Source organism: Elaeis guineensis, chromosome 1, assembly GCF_000442705.2.
Source record: "Elaeis guineensis isolate ETL-2024a chromosome 1, EG11, whole genome shotgun sequence".
Lineage (NCBI taxonomy): Eukaryota > Viridiplantae > Streptophyta > Magnoliopsida > Arecales > Arecaceae > Elaeis > Elaeis guineensis.
In genome coordinates, this window is record NC_025993.2 from 166,589,512 (window position 1) to 166,607,188 (window position 17,677).

Genomic DNA, 17,677 nt, shown 5'->3' on the forward strand with positions numbered 1-17,677 from the left:
TTTTCATGCTACCTTAAAAGAATGGCCTCTAAAAACGTTTCTCCCGTGACAATTTGATTAATATTACTGACATGCATATGCTGCAATTCTTAAAGCAGTCTCAATCCAAAATACTGCAAATTAACAATGGTATAGACCGAACCTCTCCAACCTGCAAAGCCATTGCCTACCGATAGTCAATTTTTCCATAGCTAGGCCTGACAATTCTATGCATGATATTTAACAAAAAAATCATATAGTTGTCCTGTGATATTTACCTGGAAGAGGGGAGAAAAAGGAGATTCCTCCCCCTTTCTTTTTTATTATTTTGATGAAGGGAGACTTAGCCATCTAAAATTTATTCAATTGAGAGAAATTATAGAGCCAAGTTTGAAGAGAGAGTGGAAAAGGAGAACTGAGAAAGTATTCACTTCCTGCATATCAAACATCAGAAGGATAGAGCAACAAAAGATATTCAGTGATGTAGTGAATTCTGCCAATAAGTAATGTTGGTGATTTTCATCAAAAAAGTAATCTTGGTGATGTCTTCTGCGCACACAGAAAAAATTCTCCTTCATTGAAATTCTAATCGTCTACCAGAGCAAGTGGAAGATCTTTTACTTTGGACCATAAATCTCCAAAAATCGACAAGACATTATGAATACATAAGGATGACCAAATATTAAATAAGACTTGTTGAAGCAATAGCTACCACAAAAAAATTGCTTATTAAGAAAAATTTTTGAATTCGGTTCCTTCCAACATTTCCAAGCTATAGTCACACTCAACATGAGTAAGATTGTTTGAGCAGACTTTGAAAAATTCCTTCTCTTCCCGTCGAGACAGATTCAAAAGAGTGAAGAGGGTGAAGCACACCTATCAAGGAGCAAACAACCTTCCAGATTGATGAAAAGGAGTATTGAGAGAATAAATGATCAAATATTTTTGATACATGATTACACAAAATGCACCCTCCAAGATTTTTGCCCAGTTTCGCCCCAAGCAAATCTCTCGCATTTTCTCCCAATTTGATCTTCAGAGGAACAAAACAATTCCACAGAACTACCTACAAAACTGCACTTGAGACTACTTGTATTCAAACATTGATACATAGATGATGTGCAGAAATTTTCATTGGCATTTAGTTTCCAAACCATCTAGTCTTCAATTTCATTCAATGAAACCAAGGATAAAACAGAAGATAATTGAGAAAATTGAGCCCGAGCATCAAAAAATAACTGCAAGCTATTTCGGCTTCCAAGTGGAATTTTTTAAATTAAAGAAATCACATGCAGTTCCATTTTTCCTCCAGCTAAGTCTGTACAACACAGGCAAAATAGATTGGAGAGAAGGATCACACATCCAGCTAAAATGAAGTCTTCTGACCCCTTCCAGTTTTGAAATTTGACCTCTTTCAAAATGCTCGAAGGGCATTCACAATTTCATGCCACTTTGAAACATCTGCTAATAGGCTTCCAAGACAGTTTCAATTCTTGATGATAAGCATACTGGATTTTTAAATTCTTTAAGTTTATTCCTCCACAGAAGAGAAATCTCCAACTCCATTTAAGTAAAAAAAGAGATTTATTATGAAAAATAGATTCTTCATTTGGCTCCAACTAAAACTAAACATCATGAAATTTATTATGTATCATAGACAAGGGGGCAAAAAATACGACAAGATGCTCTGACATTATATACGGCCTTTCGAGGAGTTCATTTTACATACGTTCACTAAACTGTTAATTACAAAACCAGCAGCATCCCCAATACCGTATCCTGCATTATTTTATCTGGGACTTTTTTTGGGTACAACAGGGACTTCCTTAATATAAGTATCATTGACATATAATGAATCGCGAACTAAAACTGTCACTAAATTGATGATTTCTGCTAAAACTACAAAAAAATTGTATTTTCTTAACAAGAGCGGATAACAATAGAGCCTCCGATCAAATGCATAAAGATGATGTACTATAACTTGCACAAATATGGCCCCAGCTAGCAACTTTCACTGAGCTCAAGATGAGTACTTTGATATGAGCTTGTCCACATGAATGATGATATTGTCAATGTTAGGCCGGACTGCAGGTTGAGGCTGAAGCATCCAAACCACAAATTGACGAAGAGGCTCGGGATAAGGGGGGTCTGGACCAGAAGACCATTTTATCTGCGCATTCATGACAGCCAACTGTAAACTCCCTCCAGATTCACCAAGCACATACTCAAAAGGAGATGAGCCATACCTGCAAGGACCAACACTGCATAATGTCAGAACTTCATATGAAATCTAGAAGAATTCATTGTTCTGTTTACTCAACAAAATGCTGTGCATGGAATCCAAGATCAATGGATGACACTATAGCAGATGTATATGTTACAAGATCAAAATATAAGATAGACGGTTATGCACTAGTTCTCATCCATAAACTCCAATTTCTGACAATAGGAAGGAGTCTATTATCCTGTCATTTACTTTTCTTTTATCTGCAGTAACCAATGATAACAAAATAGATATATATATATTCCATGTGGGATGTTCAACAAAGCTGTTCACGCCCCTCTTTGTTCAGTGCTGTCATAAGTGACAATTTTTTTTTTTTGAACAATGGAACTCAATGGCCACTGTACTAACCTAGGAAACTAGGGCCTTTAGATATGAAAACCAAATAAGATTGTAGGAAGCACCAAAAACGCGTGATCAGATCTTTCTTGAGAAATTAATATGTTAAAGTCAGCATTTACTACTTATCCTGTTCATAAACGCAAAAGTATCATGTATCCTTCTTTCAAGATGATGCTAATCATCTGGAAATGGGTTGCTCATACACGGCTGTAATTGGAAAGTCCAACTATGTTAACATACCACTCTACTGTTTTTCTCATCCACATGGAAGATATCCCTTGAAGATAAAGTTTCCATTATGTACAAGCATTAAGCTAAATAGCCCATAAATTTTATTCTGTTTTACTGGTGTTACAGCATCGACAAGATAACAATCATCTTCGTAGAAATTGCATCTGCAGAGTACAAACAAACTCCTGCAAAACCCACTGCAAGCTAATTTCTAGAACTCAACTACATGTAAAGTTGAAAACTTGAAATTTTACCAAAATATACACAGTGTATCCATTTATATCTATTATGAAAACAAGCTTTTTCTGCTTACATTCCTACCAAATCTAGCATTAATTCATACCTGTTGAATGTATTCTACACTAAATAGATTTTTATATCATTCTCTTGATTTGCATATGCATCAAGTTGGCATTCTACATTAATGAGAATGTTGCTAGACAATTTTATTACAACATGAAGGCACATTAGCAATTGCAAAAAGAGACGGTATAAATTCGTAGTTTCCATCAAATCATTTTAATGTTGAGTATCTATCTGTATATACATAGTCAATCTTCGATAATTGCGAGGATTAGAACAAATCATATATGGTTTTCTTTTGATGACCAAGCTGCATCAACAGAAATACAGAAAATGAAATTGTAAAAGCTGCATGATTGATAACTGCAAAATTACATATGAAACAAATACCTGCAAAAAATGGTATTGGTGCATGCATAGCTAAGAACAAATAATTAAGAAAATAATTGCACAAAGTTAAGGCATGGTAAGATAAGAAACCAAGAAATCCTCACATTATTGCATATAAGGTACATCCAAGAGACCATATATCTGTCCTCTCATCAATGTTAGCATCGCTTGGACAGTCCCACAATTCAGGAGCTCGGAAGGGTGCAGAACAGTGCTCAGTAGCCCATTCCTACACAAATACAAAAAAGAAAATTAATAAATAAATAACAAGTTTAGCACATCTTTTGATTGTTAACAAGCAAACCCTGCAATTTTTTGTGAAGGCAATCCTGAAAAAAATTAGGGGGTGGTTGGTTCGCAATTGAAATTAGAATCGGAATCGAAATGGAAATGGATTGAAATCAGAATCGGAATGGCCAAATCATTCGAAGTGTTTGGTTTGTGATTGGAATCGGAATCAGAATAGATGATTTTCATTGTTGTTATTTGGTTCATATAAAGATAGGAATCGGAGTCAACTCAAATTTTTATTTTTATTCTTAACTAAAATTTTTAAAAATTAATTATTTTAAAAATCAATATTAAATAAAAATTAAACATAATAATAATATCTTTAAATTTTTTTAAAAAATTATCATTAAAAAAAAATGTAGATAGCAAATTTTTTATGTATATGTTGCCATCCAGCCTCCCCTAAATGTCCCCAGGTGCAATTAGAACGCGCAAATCCCACGATGGATAACGCGCCACGTTATCCCTTGTATTTCATAATTCCCGATCGCATGCTATCTACCGTGCATATTCTTCGAGATTTGTGCTGGTTCACTTGGACCTGGTGCACGCAATAATCTCCCTTTAAACCCCCTATGCCGGTCGTCCCCAAATCTGGTACATAGCAAAGTTAGCAGACGAAATTCTCGGAGGCCGAGTCGCCTCTTCGCCGGCGCTTCTTGACGGCATGGTGTATCCGAGGATGCTGATCTCCTCCTCCTCTACATGCTCCTTGTCGTCGCCGTTCTCTAGAGGGGCGGCATCGGAGTTGTTGTCGGGGGCATGGCGGGACTCGGATTGGTGATCGAAGAGGTGGACGGGGTTGGTGGAGCAGGAAGGATCGCGGCGGGTGGGGTCGGTTTGGAGGGAGATGGAGTCATCGACGATCGGGGGGCGGGGTGAGGCGCGAGCGTGGAGGCCGAGGGAGAGGTCGGTTTCGGAGCGGCCGCCAAGATCCATGGCGGACTCAAGGGAGAGAGGGAGAGATCTTAGAAACCGACAGTGGAAGGTAAGCAGTGACGGCAAGGGCAACGGAGAAAGCAGCAGGGAACCGCGACGAGGGCGATGGCTGATGATTTTTTTTTTTTATCTCATTCTATTGGAATGACATTTTAACTCCGTTGGGCTGAGTCCGGATTTGGTTACAAAAGGAATGGATCATTCCTATTCCTCTTTAGAATGAAAATTGAAATGGGACTCCCTCCAACCAAGCAGTTGGAATGGGAGTCATCCATTCTGATTCCCATTCCAAACTTTAATTACCCCCAACCAAGCATCCCCTTAGATTAAGCCAATACTGCAGATTATATCAAAATCATCGTATGCTGTCCGGAATCTTTGGATGTATTATGTAATACAATTTTGTGTGGAACCATTCCATTAATGTGCACGATATTATTGACAAAAAATTACCAAAAACTTTATTTAAAGAAAAAATTAGAAAACTATATAAGTTAAGAGGACATGACATCATTTTAATCTATAAGATTATTTAGTAAGAATGGTGTAGACTAGATATATTTGTCCATATGAAATAACTAATAGCATTTTCATCACATACATTTATTTGGTAACAAGAACTAAAGTTGATTTAATTTATGGTTTGTACTAGCTAAATTGTGGTCTTCATGTGTTCTAAAATGCCTAATCATGATGAACTATGTGGACTTCCATTTTCGACGCATCATGTATTATGGCATGCCATCTTCTTTTATTAGCAATATCATGTCAACTTGATGCATAAGTATGCAATCCCTACAAGTTCTGATTTTTGGTTTTTACACAATTAGGATGTTGAAAGCTACGACAATTGTTGCAAATCATGAATTTTAAGTGTCCACCATGAATACTGCATCAGTAGGATTCAGGCATAAATTCTAATGGCATGATCTCACCTAACTGCATCATGGAATGAAAGCCTTTTTTCTTCCCCCAGTTGCAACAGTACTACCTCAAAACAAATATTAAGGCAGTCCACATCACTCACTATAAGATCATGACATATTTATTATCATAATCAAGGTTTTAAATTTCATGGGATGAAGGTATCCCGGTTTCTCCATGGAACAAGATGTCCCGCTGTCCCATCCTATCTCGGGCAATCTCGGTCATGCATCCCAATAGATAAAGGTGCAAATGAGTTGGATCGGATCGGATCATGAGTGATCCCGATCCGATCCAATTTTTTGATCGGATCTTGATATTAGACCCATATCCAACCCAATAGCAAATCAGATCGGATCAGATCGGGTCCATGATCAAATTTTTTGACTTAATAGATCATTCAGATTAGTTAGGATCCATGTATATCCGGCCCTAATCCATGAAACACGGATCCGGTTCGGATCCAGATCAAATCTAGATCGGATCTTAATCAATAGGCATCAGCTATAGCTATTCAATCGATTTTCATGAGTGAAGTTGAAGTTCATCTCACAAGTTTACTATTCAATGACATTTGCGACACAGAATAATTTTTGGAGTAGTCATCAACATGTAACAGTTACATCCCTAAAAACTACTAAGATGTACCTCACGTACATATGAAAGTCGGTTGTGGGATACAACTGGAAGTGAAATATCTATTTCCTACTAATCCTCTAAAGTTCTTGAGTTGAAAAGATTGTGTAGGTTTGATATGAAGGATTTCTTGTGGAGATGGAAAGGGAAGAAGATAATATTTGTTAGAGACTCCATTAGCTTGAACCAGTGGCGCCACTCAATTGTGGAGTGGAAAGGGAAGGAGATAACGTTGTATATGTGAGCAGCCTGCTGCAATTTGTGCCTAGCCCATGCTAGCACATAATAAGTTTGGGTCATATAATGGGTTCAGATCAAATCGGGTCATTGAGCATAAGATTCATATAAACCCAGAAATTCAAGTGGGTCGAGTCAGATTGGATCAAAATTCAGTAAATCCAGATCCAATCTAGAAAATAGAACGGATCCGATTTTAAAATCCAACCTGGAATCCGTGGGTCCTATTAAATGGTTCGAAACGAATCGCTATGGGTCGGGTCGGGTCAGGACCGTCAGGTGAGGTCGCGGGTCAACCCGACTGATTTGCAGCCTTACCAGTAAATATCCTCTATTTCTCTCCCCTTTCTTTCTTTCTTTCTTTTTTTCTTTTTTCCTTCTTATGTTTCATTTCTTCTATCTTCCTTTCTTTCCTTTCCTTTTTCTTTCTTTTTCTTATCCTTTTTATTTTTATTTTTTTTTATTTTTCTTCTTTCTTTTCAGTTTTTCCTTTTTCCTTCCTTTCCTTCATTATTGTTTCTTCTCTTCTCCCGGCATGAATGGGTTTCGAAGTTCTAAACCCATCTCAATCCTAGTTTCTCACAAGAATGAGATGGGCCAGTTAGGATGCCCCCAGTCCCATTGGGACATAAAAACCTTGATTATAATCATTGCTATTTATATGGGATATAGTGCGTTGAGAGAGGGGGTGAAATTTGGAAAGGCATGAAAGGTAGAGAAGGGGTAGAAGGTTAGGAGAACAAACAGCCTATACTTATATGATTTCACAAAACTTCTAAAATGAAAATCTCTCCAGACCACAAAAGAAGCCAGCAGGTCTGATGCCCGTTTGGTCAGCAAATAATCAGAGCACTTTGTAAATGAGTAATATAAAGAACTGTGATGCATGGGGCTCTATGCACATGACTCCCAGACATTGAAGAGATGGCATCTATCTTATGGCCAAGGCTATATTTCAGATGATACAACTTTATAGAAACTATTTGCCACAAGGATGCTAATTGGGTGATACCTCCCAGCTCTCAGGCACTCCCAATGCTTAGCATCCTCTGGTGGGAAAAATTGTTTCCTACTTCCGAAACTCTTGGAACACAATTTGTAGAGGCTTTCCAACAAAATTTTGCGTCTCCAAACATGGGCCACTTCATCCTTCACATGACTCATGGGCATCGAATCATAGTTTCTGATAGAATCATTAAAAGAAAAGAATGCTTTCCTGGATAAATGTTGTTTTTTTTTTCTAGTTTATTATTATCAAGATGTGTAATTTAAAAATAGTAAAACTACCAACATGTATTAACATACATGTAATATGGGGCTGCAAAAGTTCCACACCAACAAGAGAAATAAAACTGTACAACATATAAACAATAATGTATAAAAATGTCCTGGTAAAGAAGAAAAATAATCCATGTGTTTACGAATAGCAATAATGGGTTCTTACCTGTATTTGTAATGCTTCTGCACGTGAACGAATTTCTTTCCTTGCAGGACGAGCACTTCCAAAATCCATTAAAATTGCAAGAGGTTGTTGACCCTTTCTATGTGTTATCAAAACATTACCAGGTTTGACATCATTGTGAGCATATGGAGGATCAAAATTGTGCATGTGTTTCAGTCCTGCACAAAGCTGCATATAAAAATATGCTAACTAGCATGTCATTCTCATCCATGCATAAAAGGTTAAAGGGAAGAAAACAGTCCAAAATGTCCACTATCTAAGAAGTACAAAGACCAAGGTCAATGTCACATCTTGCCTTTCCAAGGGATTGCGATGCTGTTCTATTAGTACACTCCAGCTCTCCTACTTTCCTGTTATCTAAAGTTTTCATTTTTCATGAAATCGACATTGAACTAAAATGTGCTAATGTAGATGAGAAGGAAAATGCTCATGAGTGTTGTCAATCATTTCTTGAAATAAATCAACTCATTCTTGTGTAACCATGTCCTTGTTATGTAGAAACAAGAAAGGCAAATGTTTTCACAGAATCACAACATATACCAGCAGACTCTACATTATCTCAGAAGAGATGACCACAAATTCAACATCTATTCAGTAGTTATGACAGCGACATAGTTGTCTAGAATAACTGCTCTGCATTGTAAGTACACATGCATATGCTGAGTTAATGGAGAACCATTTTTCTAAAGGGATCAGGGAACCACAAACGCTGCAGCAGGTCAGGATTACAAGAGTGCATATTTTGGAACATCAGCAGAATAAAGTTGTGCATGAAAATTGGGAAGAAACCTTTGAAGAACTCCATAATCATATAAACACAAAAACTTCTTTTATATTTGGAAAAGCTTATTCTGAAGAAGCATATACATCTAGTGAAGCCTTTCTTTCAGCTCAGTACAGATAGTGCCTCCTCAAGCAGCTTGTGTTTTTCCAAAAGCTTATTCTGAAGAAACATGCACAACTAGTGAAGCCTTTCTTTCAGCTCAGTACAGATAGTCCCTCCTCGAGCAGCTTGAAAGTGTTTTTCTTTTGTGATTCAGTTCACATTTGCCATGTAATTAACATTCTATAAATTTCACTAAAGTATCATTTACATGATTTCTTGATATTTCTTATATTTTATTTCATTCCTTTTATGGTTCCCTATCATAAGGTTTTAAATCCTGTGAGACAGAGGTCTCCTAGTTTCTCCAGGGAAAAGGATGTCATGCTGTCCCGACCCATCCCTACAACAGTCCCAGTTATGCATCCCGACAGATATCCTCTATTTCTCTCCTCTTCTTACCTTTCTTTCTATGTTTCTTTCTTTTCTTTTTTCTTTCCTTCCTTCTTTTCTTTCTTTTTTTCTACCTTTCTTTCTTTTCTTTCCTTTTTCTTTCTTTTCCTTATCCTTTCCTTTCTTTCTTTCATCTAACCTTTCTTTCCTTTCACTTTTTCTTTTTCTTCATCTTTTCTTCCTTTCTTTATTCCCTCTTTCTTCTTCTCTCCTCATGTGGATGGGTTTCGGAGTCCTAATCCCATTTTGTCATATAAATGGTATGGGATGGCCAAGATGCCCCCCATCCCATTGGGACATAAAACCTTGCCCTATCATTTCCATTTTTTTAAAAAAATTCTAATCACTAAAAGAATCATACCCATGTTGAAGATCCTATATGTCCTAAAGAAGGAGGAAATGTGCTCTTGTTTGTGTGTGTGTGTGTGCTTACTCTTTAATGAAAGAACTAGCATATTTGAACACATGGATTGGATCCTAATGGATAGCATCAAGGGTTTATTTTTTAAAAAAAGAATGCAACTAAACTTATGATGATATATCTACAAGAGGCATTTAAAGGAAAACTAAAGAAATAATTATAACATAATTTGGAAAATAAGTAAAACATGCATGTCTATGTTATATTTTAAAACTAATATGATATAATATTTTCACAGCCAACAAAAATGGCAGAAAAGAAGGATATTTTTGTGTATATACCTGTCGGAATATGTGAAGAACAGTGATTGTTGGAAAAAATTCCTTCTTTGTTTGCATAACTTTAGTAACATCTAGTAAAGTTCCATCCAGATGAACAGGAAACAATAGGTAAGCTTCATGATTCCGTGATCCTTGTTGTGCACCCTATATAAGTACAATAACTAGTAACTACATCTATTATATGACACAAAATCGAAAAACAACTAGCATATAGGATATCAAAATAAAGAAACCAAATCTCAGTCTGCATATGCAACTAACATGATAGAGCTTCTAAAACAGTAAACGATTACTCCACCTGACTCAGTATGACAGATGACCCTGCCAGATTATAAACATGAAGGCTGAGAAAGTCTTTTTACATCATGGAGAATATTGGTAACATAGTGAACTTATGGATGATAGTTGATCAGCAGAAAAAGACATTCTTATATTTCTAGAAATTATGCAACTCTTTTGCTCAGTAATGCATTACTGCAATCAATAATTATTTTGCATACATGGAACAGTTCATTTATACATCAACAGACTGATATAAAAAGAACTCTTATATGACTATCATGTGACAACAATTTTAATGCTCTTGGTTGTTGAAGCTATATAATAGAATGTTCTGAAGTATCCTTTTGAAAATTTTGGACGCAAAAATGTGTAGAAACATGGTTATATAAAGCCTACTGTGGCAAAAATGCAGTGCTTCAAATGAAACATAGTACCTATGTGGAGCTAAGAAAAATCCTACAACATCAAATGGGTACAGAGGAATTATAGTGGCAGAAGATTGAACTATCTATTTAACTATTCAAAAAATATTAGTAATATCTTCCATCTATGCTTCATAAATTCAATTCCTAAATTAATAACTTTTCTTATGCTAACATTGACAAAAGGCTACATGATTGAACATTTCTTTGCACCGACGAAACATCAAAAATGGGGAGACCAAGAGAGACTAAAGAGCATTATTGAAGGGAGGAGAGAGAGTGTGTGCGTGTGCGTGTGTGTGTGTGCAAAAACAGTGCTTTCTAAATAATGCTATAATCAAGTAATCTGGGAACTTTATTCCAATATTAAATTACCATATTCTAAGTGGTGGCTACTATGTATGGTATGATAAACATATAATATTGTTTAGATTTACATAAATTCTGCTCCAAGCGGTTACCCAATTCACCAAGAAAATGACTGATTACTGAACAGCTTTCAGTTTCAACTTTCAACATAATGAAAACCATCAAATTCTTCCATATGGGACTGGAACTGGTTGTGCAGTCTTTTCATTAGTCCTTTAGTATAAATCTAAAACTTTTTAATTAGTCAAAAATTAATTATGCTCAGCAAGAAAGGATTAAAACTTAGATGTGCTACTTTGCATAAGAGTTGAAAAACAGTCCCATTACTGACAAAGAGAAAAACTGAGAAGAAACGACTTGTAAAAAAGGAAATGCCAATGGTAGGATAAACTCTTGAAGTGGCATGACACCATGATGGGCACTGACCATAGAACATCCAATATAAATTCATTATAGTGCAAAATAATCAAGGTTTAGCCAAAAGGCGCAAAGACTCCTTGGAAGGGACATTAGCATGCAGGGAAAAACTAGCATACCCAAACCATGACAGGTGATTTGATGCAGCATCACCCCTAATGGAGCTGTTCCCCTCATAAACAACACAGGGTTGGTTTAGAAGTGGTTTCAACTATACAAACCTAAAGGCTATCTAAATGAGTCAATTCAAGATAATTCAAATTTTTGCAAGCCCAACTTAGACTAATTCAGTTAGGTGCATTCTACAAGTATAGAAAAGAAAAATGCATAGATATAAGATAAGAGGAGAAAAGGGAAGGAAGATTCATAAGAAATATAAACTGATTTCCTAACTTACCACTGACAAGTACTGTCACTTCAAAATCAATTTTGTGTTATCATTTTGATTAAAAGTGATGCTTTCAGAGCTTTTTATACGAACAACATCTTTAAACCTAGCAGTTAGATTGGGGTCACACCTATGTACAAATAACTGTTTTTTTTTCTTTTTTTGGGGTAAAACTTTGAGTATTTCTATTCACATTAGAGAGTTTTTATAATACATTTCCAAAATTGAGCCATATATAAATAGCAAACCCTTCTCAAATATCTGAACAAGAATGCATATGACTGGATTTAGATCTGCAAACATATTTGCTAAAACTTACTATGCACAGTATTGATAAGAGATATATATTTGAACTTCAATATTCATAACAGTAAGAACTGATGCTGCACATATAATCTAAGTAGAACAACTTATAATTATTTTTTAAAATAAGTGTCTCATATTTTTCTATATTTCATATTTATTTTTACAATTACATTATCACTTTTTATGAATCAATGTTCATACCAGTCTAGCATTGTTTATGAATACCTATTCAGACCATTCAAGTACTTACAGACCTTGGGTGATATACATGTTTCTGTTTAGCTACTGTTACCACTTGGCACACATATCATACACAATTTTGGATTTTGAACCCTAGACATAAAATATAAGAGTTTCCACACCGAAGAAAGTGAGGGATGGTAAAGATGTCAGTCATGCCAAAGAAAAAGTCAACTTGCCACTTAAAACATGGGAGTTTAACAAAAAGAAAGGGTCAGTACAGTTTTAAGATGAAGAGTCACTATTATATACTAAAACTATACCAAAAAGACAGAAGATTTGTTGGTGTAGATGTATCATATAACAAAGAAAGAAGTGAAAGTAGGATATGTATAGCTGTCAATGCATAGATACAATAAATAATTCATTAAGTATGTGAAGCATCGATTTTTCCAAAAAGCAAACTTGTGATGCTCGAGTTTTATTGCAAGGTTCGTTACTCCAGGAGTGTTACATATAGAGAATAAGAGAACACATTCCACAATATAATACCATAGCTTACCCCTAACTTCAAGAACAACCTAGAGATCTATCTGCATAATTAGTAAGCACATTTGCTTCTTCAGAAGCATAACAGGACAAGATACTTCAACAGAAATGACTCCAAACAAAATAAAATTGGAGTACCTTAACCGCAATAATTGCATGATCAAGAAGGGGAAGCAGATTAGGATGATTAAATAGGGAAGAAACACGGATCTCCTCCCTAACCAACTCCAACTGCTCCTCGCTTTGAATGAGGATTTTCTTCATAGCATAAGTTCCATCATCTGAAGAAATGTCAGACATCAAATAAGATTAGCACCATTACACTGGTTAAATAACAGGCATGAACATTAAGTGGCATGCACTTAACCAGTGCATATAATGCAAGAGACTTGGGCGAGGCTGAATATTGCCACAAAGCCTGTAAAAGTACACTAATAAATCCTCCTGATCTTGTCTGTCAGTATAACATCTTAGAGATAGGGGCGAAGGAAATCTGCCAAAATGGGTTCGGTTTTACCACATCGTATAACCTAAGAAATAACACCACCCATCAAATATTGTTACTATCAAATGAGCCATGTGCACTGCACATGATAGCGTATATAAGTGATAGCAAGCAGATTCACATATTTGAGAGCCAAGCAATGTTCTTCTCTTTCTCTTTCTTTTTCTTCTGTTTTGTTTGGGAGGGAAGAAGGACTTCATTAGTTGAACACTTCACCATTATTCAGCATTACATGGTAGAGGATCACAGGGTGAGTTCAAGTACCATCCAATTAAATTGAGTTGATCTCCCTTTCTAGAGGAGACATTTTAACTCCATACTGCATTTCGTCAATTGAACTCAAGCCACAGTTCTACTGATACTTAAGCCCAATTCATACAGCCTCAAGACATAAGGTGAGTCAACTAAATTGCAAATCCCCACCTTAAATGTGGTTTACAGCATCTAATAATGACTTAAAGACAGATATCAATTGTTTTGGAGGTTTTTACCTATTAATTAAGTAGAAACAAGATAGATAGTTTTCAATAACAAGATAAATGGCTTCATTTGACTTATGATTTGCAAGTCTCCAAACTATTTTATTTTAGAAAATATGTTTTAAGATGTGTAAAATATGAATTAACAATCTGCACCCTTGATTTTTGTTCCACCATGAATTTAACAATGAAGCTCTGTCTGTAAGACAATCCTATCAGGTGTTAGTGCCAAAATATCATTTGAAACTCAAATCCCACAAAAGTTCATGTGATGTGGCACAATGCTATGCAATCGAAGAAAACCTGATCATGCACTTCTAGTGGATAATTGCTAGCAGGCCTTGAACAAATTCCACAAGGCTGCAGGAATTCAAAAGTGGATTGGTGCATCTCTAAGGTGCACATAGTTCTAAGAAAAATAGCACCTTGTAATTTCCAGCAATGTTTAAGGTTGTGTAGGTTTTATTCACTAGCATGAAAATATTTAGTTCAACATCCACAGAGGTTCTCCTGTCTTTTGACACCAATTATACCTGAACTCCAGCAAGCACAGCCTTGATATTTATGTTGCCTACTCTGATTTGGCATGCACCAATATCTATGTCAAGGTACTTTAAAACAAGTCTGACCTCATCTCTGTATCTCAAAGAAGACAGTCATGATTAGAAATACAACTATTAAAAGGAAAACTACAATATATTTCAAAATCATATAAATGCTAATAGGGATTATTTCAAGTTCACAGTATGAATGCAAATTGGGATCACGTGCTTCTGTTATTGGTATGCTTAAGGATACGCATCTATGAGATACCTATAACTATATTAATATACTCGTGTGATTAATCCATGCGCAACAGCATGTCACTCTGTGACAGCCATACTTGACTTTGTCTCAGTTTAGTTTACCTTTCAAGTCACATCATCGGCTTAAAATTTCATGAGGGGAGAAACAAGAGATTTTCACGGCTAACCAAAGCCTTTATCGTATCAGCATCTAATAAGAAAAAAATTTTTCTTGCCGACTCACAAGAATTGAAATAATAATTCAACAAAATGTCAGTAAAACATGCTTCAGCTAAACAAAGCAGCGATATTCTCCATTATGAGACCTAACAGCCCGGTATTTTGACCGAGGCAGGAGGATCTTATTTCATAGTAAGATTCTGCAAGTCTATAACACAGTTGCATCAGTGCATCTTCCTCGTATATTACCAGAAGCAAACATAAACTCGAATCTATCAGCATTGCAAGGTATAAGAGGAAGAAAGAAGAAAAGAAACAAACTAAATGAAAAATCTTGCTAAAGTTTTAACCAAAAAAATCATCTTTTTGCACGCGATCCAAGAAACTTTTTAACTACACAGTTGCGTCAAATGCTCACCAACTCAGAGATCATTAACTACGCAACTCAACCAAATAAACAGAGAAAATACATTCTTTGTATTATACAAAAAGAAAGAGGCCAAATTCTTCAAACCATAATTGGTACGGAAAATCCCAGAGCAATTTAAAGAAAAAGATGATAAATTTCTTACCAGCCAGCAGAATTCACCATTATAACATAAGGATTTCAAGAAATTAACTCAAGATTAGCGAGAAATTTATTGCCCGTAAAAAAACAACAAGATCAAGAAACTAGTAGATCAGTTTAAGACTCAAAGATCAAATTTTGGATAGAAAAAAAAAAAAAAAGAAAACGAAAACCCCGAATCAAGAACCGACATTGCATGCAAGAAACAGGGGTCGGATCTAGAGGCAGACCTGAGATGTGCGAAGGGTCGACGGATTTCTTCTTGGCGAGCCCGCCGCCACCCCCACCGTCGGAGACGACCTCTTTGACGAGGTAGACGTAGGCGAAGCCCCCTTCGCCGAGCTGCCTTAGGATCCGGAACCGGTTCTCGTTGATCCACGCATCCCCGCCAGCGTTCACGGCGTCATAGAAGGCGTTCAGCCCCGAGAACGAGCATCCCATTGTCTCCTACTCGCCTTCAATTCTTCTCTTTTTGCTAACATGCAATGCAATTAGGGTTGGATCTGATGGGAGTGATTAATCCTGATGAAGATCCCACCCATCCTCTCCCCCGGCTTGTTCGTTTCCCATCTCAAGATCTCTCCCCTCAAAGTTGATCTAAGGATTGAGAAATTCTTTGTGCACCACGGGCGGCGCAGAAAATCCGACGGAGCACACCGTCTTGTCCGATTCAGCCACGCAGTCACTATTTTTTTAATACATATAGTTTAAATTTTTTATTTAAAAATTTTATATGATAAAAATATTTTTATTTTTTAAAAAAAATTATGATATTTTATAATATATTATAGCCTAAAATATCATGATTCAAGATATAATTATTTTTATCTAATCATTTTTCATGCATATTTAATGTCTGTAATTTTATTTTTTTATTTAAAAATTTTGAATAATAAAAATATTTATATTTTTTTAAAAAATTATGTCATGTGCATATTATGACATCTTGCGTTATATTATGACATCCTGTAGATAAATATGAACATAGGATATCATAATTTTATCAAAAAATAAAAATATTTTCATCATATGAAATTTTTAAATAAAAAAATTAATCTACAAAATATTAAAAAATAGTGACTATATGGATCAATTAGATAGTAGTGTGCTCCATGTTAGATTTTTTATATCACTTGCACTGCACAAAGAATTTGCCCATAAGGATTCTCGTTTAAGACCTAAAAAAATGCATCTTGAGGATTCGGGGGTGTGGCTGGTCCTCAAACATGTCAGTTGTGAGAGAAATGTGGTCCAAGTTGAAGTAGGGAAGCATTAAATCCGAAAGTTAAGATAGAGATAAAAGTGGAATGAATGTTATCGATCGAATTTATTTTCATATCTAAATTAATTTAGATATAAAAAATAATTTATAAATTCGATTAATATTTATATCTATATCTATATTTATAAAAAAATTAAATATAAATATGGACAGACAACTATCTGATTTGTATCTAAATATCCGAATCTATACGTAATCCTATATAATTTTATACAATATTTTATAATTTTTTTTAAAAAAAATATAATCATATAAATATATTATTAACTTAATTTATTATTTATTTAATAATATTTTTAATTTTGTAGTCATAAAATTTAATTATCAAAATTATATCTATAATTATATTCATATTTTTACTATACGAATTGTATCCATATCTATTTAAAATAAATATGGATATAAAATTTTATGTCTGAATAATATCTATATCTGTATTTGTATTCGTCAGATAAAATAATTATGGATATAGATATATTGATATACGATCCGGTTTCAATCCTAAGTTAAGAATGTGGAATGTGTTTTGATTTTTTTTTTTTCTTTCTTTTCGAAAAAATGACAGAGGAGATCAACATGCGTACGCTAAATGTATATATTTTTATGGGATAGATACGCTTCCATGCCCTGCTGGAGTCGAAGAGAGGCACCAGAGTGAAACCAAGTGGTGGGGTGTACCAATTGTCTCGATTAATTTACGTTGCATTGATTGTAGTGGGGTGTTAATTCGGTGCACATAGGTCCGGTCTGGAACTAATGTCCAATGGAAAGTCAAACCAAGTGGTGTGAATCATTTGTTCCTATCTACACCTCAAGGGGCAACCACGCTCTATCTTGGAGCTTGTTTTATTTATTTTCGCACGTTGGATTGTCTGTGATAGATTAACTATTCTTCTTTGTTATCAAGAACCTCTAGCTCAACGTCTTAATCCGTGAGTTAGCTACGTCGAATAATATTTCATGTTCTGC

The 17,677-nt window shown here is 35.4% G+C and overlaps 1 protein-coding gene across 1 annotated transcript; it reads right to left on the minus strand.

Moving 5' to 3' along the window:
- Window positions 1–1,801: 1,801 nt before the first annotated feature.
- LOC105060283 (uncharacterized) lies at window positions 1,802–16,045 on the minus strand. The gene is made up of 6 exons (XM_010943931.4): window positions 15,657–16,045; window positions 13,048–13,190; window positions 9,997–10,140; window positions 8,001–8,186; window positions 3,634–3,758; window positions 1,802–2,225 (listed from the first exon to the last, which is right to left on the minus strand). Exons 1-6 carry the CDS (start codon window positions 15,865–15,867, stop codon window positions 2,000–2,002), a joined length of 1,035 nt encoding a protein of 344 aa, XP_010942233.1. The 5' UTR covers window positions 15,868–16,045; the 3' UTR covers window positions 1,802–1,999.
- Window positions 16,046–17,677: the final 1,632 nt, after the last annotated feature.

Excerpts from the sequence above, each read along its gene's own strand:
- LOC105060283 (XM_010943931.4), bottom strand. The coding sequence starts at position 15,867 with ATGGGATGCTCGTTCTCGGGGCTGAACGCCTTCTATGACGCCGTGAAC. Across the intron at positions 3,759-8,000 it reads CAGAAGCATTACAAATACAG|GAATGGGCTACTGAGCACTG; the intron begins GTAAGAACCCAT and ends GTATTTGTGTAG. Across the intron at positions 2,226-3,633 it reads TGTACCTTATATGCAATAAT|GTATGGCTCATCTCCTTTTG; the intron begins GTGAGGATTTCT and ends TGGTCCTTGCAG.